Raw genomic sequence first — 7,500 nt, 5'->3', positions numbered from 1 at the left:
TAGAGCAAAGAGAGAGACAGCAGAGAGAGAGAGCAGAGAGAGAGGAGAGAGAGAGCAGAGAGAGAGCAGAGATAGAGCAAAGAGAGAGACAGCAGAGATAGAGCCGGGTGACAGCAGAGAGAGAGAGAGAGAGAGAGAGCAGAGATAGAGCAAAGAGAGAGACAGTAGAGAGAGAGCAGAGAGAGAGCAGAGTGACAGCAGAGAGAGAGAGCAGAGAGAGAGAGCAGAGAGCAGAGATAGAGCAAAGAGAGAGACAGCAGAGAGATAGAGCAGAGAGTTGGAAATACATCGCAGCAGAGAGCAGAGAGAAAGTTGCATCTGGAGTTAATTGTATTATTTGACAGGTGGCAACCCAGAGGAAAGGAGGAAGGTTAGCAGTTAGATGCCTGAGTTGGCGAGACATTAGAAGGTGTTTCTGTCACTCTCACAAATTAGTGGACAATCAGTTAGCTTAGCTCTCCTGTCCTCTGTGTGCTTCCCAAATAGCACCCTACTACCTATAAAGTACAATACTTTTGACAAGGGCCCATAGGGTTCAGGTCAAAAGTATTGCACTAGAAATAGGGTGCCATTTGGGACTCAGAATCTCTCTCCTTCAGGGCGGACAGTGTGGGAACAGAGCCTGGGCACCCAGCACTGTAGAGTAGTTAACTGGACTACAAGCTGATCTGGGTTTACATACTATTAGAAATAATGTCAAATACTTTATCTAAGCTTGATTGCGCTTGACTGGCACAATGGAACCAATAGAATAGTCACAAGGAGTGTAAACTACAAATCACGCCCATCTGGCACTCCTGTTAGGCTAGAGCAAATGCTCAACAGATTTGAAAGGTTTCAAATAGTATCTGAACCCAGATCTGGTTGGGAACAGGGTATAGTCACCCAGCCTTGAGGCGTAGACATCTGGACAACCAGGTTTGGAAGTGTGAGACCTGGGAGAGTGTGATTAGCACGCTAACTCTAGCTAGTTTGTCGGTACGACAGAGTGATTAGCATGCTAACTCTAGCTAGTTTATCGGTAGGACAGCGTGATTAGTACGCTAACTCTAGCTAGTTTGTCGGTACGACAGAGTGATTAGCATGCTAACTCTAGCTAGTTTATCGGTACGACAGAAAGTCAGACTCAGGAGTGATTAGCATAGCGTTCCTGGTTAGTATTCCATATTAGTGTTGGTTAGATTTACTTTTAGCATGCTAATACTATCCAGTAGCATTGGGCGTAGCTAGCCGGCTTGCATCAGTGTTATGGCCGGGTCCTCTGTCTGTCTTTGGCTAGATCTGGGGCTATGTTATGCTGCTGACAATGTGGTTCAGTGAAGGGGAAGTAGTGAGGTTCCTGACTGGACCAGCTGCTCTCAAGTCAGCTCACTTCCTAATGCCATACTTATGCAACGACCAACAGAGGGGGGGGGTGTATCACTACCCACCAGATGGGCAGCAGGCCGGAGCAGGTGGCTGGCATCAGCATAGCGTGGCAAAATGACGGGCTACACACACACACACACACACACACACACACACCCTTCATGCTGCCTCAAAAAGAGTAGAGGCTCTGTTTCATTTCAATTTGATTTCTATTCCCGTTTGGGGCTTACAGTGCACACCACCATCACACACAGCATGCTGCAACTAAACACAATTCACTGGTGACAGGAAATAACCCCAGGAAATAAATAAATAGGATATGTCCCAAATAGCACCCTATTCCCTATATTAGTCTAGGTCAAAAGTAGTACACTATATAGGGAATAGGGTTCCATAGGGCACTGGTCAAAAGTAGTGCACTATATAGGGAATAGAGTTCCATAGGGCTCTGGTCAAAAGTAGTGCACTATATAGGGAATAGGGTTCTATAGGGTTCTGGTCAAAAGTAGCACACTTTATAGGGAAGGGGGTACCATTTGGGACACATACATAGTGTGCAGAGCAGGAGCAGAAAAATTATAATATACACAGAACAATCCCTAGAAGGAGCCTCTAACTGTCCCCTCGCTGTGACCCGTTTGGATTACAGCCTTCATTTGCCCCCTGGTTCACCTTCCAAAGTCACTGGCCTCTAGGCTGCCACTAGTCTTGCTCATAAAAAGCACAGGCCCTCTCACTGCAACTATTTCTACTATTCGTCTCTGTCACCTGGCTGCTCTGCGAACTGCTATAAAAAAAATGTTGTGTAGAATAGAATAAAATAGAATAGATACTTTATTTTTCATTTGGTTAGAATGCAAATGTGTCTTTCACCTTTTCCCCACAGGTGTGTATGAGCTGCCTGAGAGGACAAGAGGACCAGAAAATCATGAATTACTGTAGAGTGTACCTGTGAAATGGTCTCTATAAAATACTGTAGAGTGTACCTGTGAAATGGTCTCTATAAAATACTGTAGAGTGTACCTGCGTAATCGTCTATAAAATATGGGGGCGTTCAGAGTAGGCTATCAGAGTTGAATGACACATTAGTGAATATTAGGCAGTCACAACAAAAGGATATAACGTCGGACAGCTTCTTTAAATTCATCATTCATTTGAAACGTCTTTAATAAATGTTAACAGAGTTACCTGAACAAGTTTGTGCAGTCACAATTATACCCCCTGTAGCTCGATCTGACAGAGATACACAGTGTGTAGTTAATCACTATTGACCAACTGCTGTTAAATCCAATTACAGCGGGACTCATTCATTATACCCTCCTATAGGACCCAATCTTAAGTTTCTAGTTACTCCCCTTGGTCCACTATGTCTTAATCAGATGCAGCCCTGTCTACTAGAGTTAGGGTTAACCCTACTGTCTACAGGGTTGCTTTGACATAAAGGCTAAACTAAATCTGGGAAATCATACTAGTGGATTAATCATTTGATTATAATACAGTACATTTGCTTATCTAACATGCATCAAAAGCAAGGTATGATAGAGTTTTTTGATTGCTTGGCTGAGGTTACCTGTTTTTAATTCAATTAATCGTTTGGGCTAGAGGACCAACGGTATTAAATAATTGGATGTGAGGTTGTTCAGACAGCTGGGGAGTTTGAATGAAAAAAATCCTCCACTGATTTGTTTTTTGATTCACCGCTTTTTTCCCCCCCAGACAGGCCATATCTATCTGGAAGATTGCATGAGGCATGCAAACCACACAGCCAGAAGATATTCTTAGAATCCTAAATCATCTTTCCGTGGGAGGGAGTGAACTTGGATTAAATGAAAAATGTAACATCACATCCCTTTTCTAAGAATAGTTCAAACCTGCTTCTCTCTCTCTTTCATGACATAAACGAGACGCCTGAGAAAATGTGGCAATGTAAACAATTGCCTTTAAATTAATCATTTGATGGCAAAATATTTGATAGTTTTATATAACGTGCTAGGGAGATGGGGGGATTACTCCCTCAATTATGCAAAAGGGACATTCTCAGTTGGCTGCTGCTGCAGAGCCCAAACGCAGAGCAGATAGCCATGCAACCTTTGTTTGTCCTCTGGGTGCTCTGAGCCCTGATCTCGAGCTTGGCTTGTCTCCCCTTCAACCCCCTCTACCCCGCCTTCCACCACCCCATCCAGATTAATTTTATATCATTGGAGAAGCTCCCATCCCCAAAAAATTGAATCTACATCGGCAGTGATGGGACATGACAAACATTGAAAGCAGAGGAACTGAAACTGGAGAGACACTGCTGACTGAGTGTTGCATTCATATTCACTGTATACCCAGTGCTTAATATGTGTAAAAACAGGATATATCTAAATGGATGGAGTGGGTCTGAGTATGCATTTACAAGGGTTTGTCAGGGTTGGTTTAAGAAATGCTCTCTTTTCATGTTTAAGCTTGGTACCTGTTTAAACACTTTTGATCCCTATGCCTAACTTTACACTTTGGCTCTATTGGTCAAATATCCATTTCCAATAGAGAAAAGGTACTGCAGGTAACACACACACACACACACACACACACACACACACACACACACACACACACACACACACACACACACACACACACACACACACACACACACACACACACAAAGTCTTTATTTTCCCTACGTACCTCCAAAGTAAGAGCCATCAGTCAGCTTCATCTCTTTGTTAAGCTTGGTGATGACACTGGCCACACCATGTTGGATGAAGTACATCTTCTTGCCCACGGTGCCCTCCCTGATGATGTAATCGTTGGGCTGGAACACCTCGAACTTCAGCTTGCTCAACATGCCCGTCACGAAGTTGGGGTCTGCGTTGGCAAACAACGGCATGGTAGCCACCAGCTTCCGACAGTTGAAGTTCACAATTTCCTGGGAATAAAAGATAGAAAAATATAGTTTTAGACGAATTGTTCATAATAAATATTGTGAAAACTATAACAAAGGCGTTTGACAAAGTGTCCCTTTCTCTGGTGGATATGAACGGTATCTGTCAATTAGGGCAAATTATTTTCCTATCTTGACCCCCTGCTAGTCCTTCTTGATTACATATAGCTGCTGTCAGGCTCGAACGTCAGGGCAAATAAGAGTGGTGATAACGGACAGCCTTGGTGAGTTCTCCAATTACTTTTTGTTAGTGGCTATATCAAATGCAATTTGTTATAATACTCTAATGGGACACGTCCAAGTTCAACATGTAATCTCAATATTCATCATGTCTCTGCATTGGAATGGATGTAATATCTACAAAAACACTTTTCATCAATCTTTGGGGTAACTTTTGGTGCTATTGTCTTTGATGATGATGATCATGACCTTAGTCTCTTCAGAAACAACAGGAGATTGTTTGTCATTCAGGGTTTGTTTGAGAATGGCTGTCTTCCAATGTTTCAGTTTGGGGCTTGTCTAAAGTATAAGGAAAATGGTACTCTAGAAAATGTGCAGAAACTTGTCTCTGATGATGATGATCTTACCCTCAACAGAGGGCAATGATCTCTCTGGTTATCTCAGACAACAACAGGAGATTGTTTCCTATATGGGGGTCTGTTAGTGTTTACTGAGCAGTGCCTGCCTGCCTGCCTCCCCTCCTCTGTCTCTGTTGCCATGCAGACAGACTGACAGACAGAGCTTGGCCTTCACTGTTCCACTAACCACTTACTCACGTCCTGTGAGAGATGATGACTCTCCAATGGGAGCATCTGAGCCAAGGATACATCAGCCAATCTCCTGTTCGGCTGGGTTTTGTGCTGTTAGCTCAGTACTGAGTCAACAGTAGCAGTGGGTTCTGACCTCAATCATGCACAACGATTAATGAATTAGATGCTCAGTATTCAGCCCGGCTTGGCCAGGATGGAGCCCCACTAGGGAAACAATCTTTAGACTTTATCTATTTAAAGCAGCAAACCTGTCCCATGGCAGCGGTGCCTGGCAGTATAAATAGCTGCCTAGCTGCAATGAAACGATGTCCGACCAGCTGCAGAAATTGTCGAGATGAAACTTTAACTGTTTTCTCACCATAGGATGAACATCATCATCATCACCCAAACACACTCTTCCCTGATTCACTGCCTTCAGAAAGTATTCATACCCCATGACTTATTCCCAATGCTGGCTTGCTTCTGAAGCTAAGCAGGGTTGGTCCTGCTCAGTCCCTGGATGGGAGACCAGATGCTGCTGGAGGGCCAGTAGGAGGCACCCTTTCCTCTGGTCTAAAAAATATCCCAAATTCCCCAGGGCAGTGATTGGGGACATTGCCCTGTGTAGGGTGCTGTCTTTCGGATGGGACATTAAATGGGTGTCCTGACTCTCTATGGTCACTAAAGATCCCATGGCACTTATCATAAGAGTAGGGGTTTTAACCCTGGTGTCCTGGCTAAATTCCCAATCTGTCCCTCATCCATCATGGTCACCTAATCATCCCCAGCTTACAATTTACTCATTCATCCCCCCTCCTCTCCCCTGTAATTATTCCCCAGGTCGTTACTGTAAATGAGAACGTGTTCTCAGTCAATTTACCTGGTAAAATAAGGGTCAAATAAAATTAAAAAAAATATAGAATTCTACATTTTGTTGTGTTACAGCCTGAATTCAAAATGGCTGAAATTGTTATTTTCTTCACCCATCTACACACCATACCCCATAATGACAAAGTGAAAACATGTTAGATATGTTAGCACATTTTGCCTGTGCTTAGCTCCATTCCATTTATTTTTTATCCTGAAAACCCCGACCTCGCGCCCCTCGAGCGCCCCGTTGCTTGTGCGGGCCCCCGCGCAAAAACAGGCGTGGCGCCCCCCCACGTATTACTTTAGTGCCTTGTTGCAAACAGGGTGCATGTTTTGGAAATATTTTATTCTGTACAGGCTTCCTTCTTTTCACTCTGTCAATTAGGTTAGTATTGTGGAGTAACTAGAATGTTGTTGATCCATCCTCAGTTTTCTCCTATCACAGCCAATATACTCTGTAACTGTTGTAAAGTCACCATTGGCCTAATGGTGAAATCCCTGAGTGGTTTCCTTCCTTTCCGGCAACTGAGTTAGGAAGGATCTTTGTAGTGCCTGGGTATATTGAAACACCATCCAAAGTGTAATTAATAAGTTCACCATGCTCAAAAGTATATTCAATGTGTGCTTTTATTTTATGTATTTTTCATCTACCAATAGGTGCCCTTATTTGCGAGGCATTGGAAAACTTCCCTGGTCTTTGTGGTTAAATCTGTGTTTTGAAATTCACCGCTCGACTGAGGGACCTTACAGATAATTGTATGTGTGGGGTACAGAGATGAGGTAGTCATTCAAAAATCATGTTAAACACTATTATTGCACACAGAGTGAGTCCATGCAACTTATTATGTGACTTGTTAAGCAAATGTGTAGTCCTGAACTTAATTAGGCTTGCCATAGCAGAGGTTGAATACTTATTGACTCGAGACATTTCAACTTTTCATTTATAATTCATTTGTACAAATTTAGAAAAACATCATTCTACTGACATTATGGGGTATTGTGTGTAGGCCAGTGACACAAAATCTAAATTGTATCTATTTTAAATTCAGGCTGTAACACAACAAAATGTGAAAAAGTTCAAGGGGTGTGAATACTTTCTGAAGGCACTGGATGTCTGGTTGTCTCTGTTGTGCTGTGTGATGCCTGCTGTGATACGCTGAGCTGAGCTGAGCTGAGATGAACATAGCTGAGCTGAGATTAACCTAGTTGAGCTGAATTTAGCTGAGCTGAGCCTGGCTGAGCTGAGCTGAGATTAATTTAACTGAGCTGAATTTAGCTGAGCTGAGATTAACCTTGTTGAGCTGAATTTAGCTGAGCTGAGATGAACCTAGCTGAGCTGAGCTGTGATTAACTTAGCTGAGCTGAATTTACCTGAGCTGAGATTAACCTAGCTGAGCTGAGCTGAGATTAATTTAACTGAGCTGAATTTAGCTGAGCTGAGATTAACCTAGTTGAGCTGAATTTAGCTGAGCTGAGATTAGCTGAGCTGAGATGAACCCAGCTGAGCTGAGATGAACCCAGCTGAGCTGAACTGAGATGAACCTAGCTGAGCTGATCTTAACCAAGCTGAGCTGAGATAAGATGAAC

At 43.2% G+C, this 7,500-nt stretch overlaps 1 protein-coding gene across 1 annotated transcript in view; it reads right to left on the bottom strand.

Moving 5' to 3' along the window:
- hcn1 (hyperpolarization activated cyclic nucleotide-gated potassium channel 1) overlaps positions 1-7,500 on the bottom strand; it is a 172,211-nt gene that overhangs the window by 22,610 nt on the left and 142,101 nt on the right. The window contains exon 6 of the mRNA XM_014138939.3: positions 4,039-4,279. Within this exon, the coding sequence (XP_013994414.2) occupies positions 4,039-4,279 (241 nt within the window). The remainder of the gene's footprint in view (positions 1-4,038; positions 4,280-7,500) is intronic.

Source organism: Salmo salar, chromosome 13 (assembly GCF_965601325.2).
Source record: "Salmo salar chromosome 13, fSalSal1, whole genome shotgun sequence".
Taxonomy (NCBI): Eukaryota; Metazoa; Chordata; class Actinopteri; order Salmoniformes; family Salmonidae; genus Salmo; species Salmo salar.
Note: the sequence above shows the minus strand (reverse complement) of the source record. Positions and strands in the feature narration are given on the sequence as shown.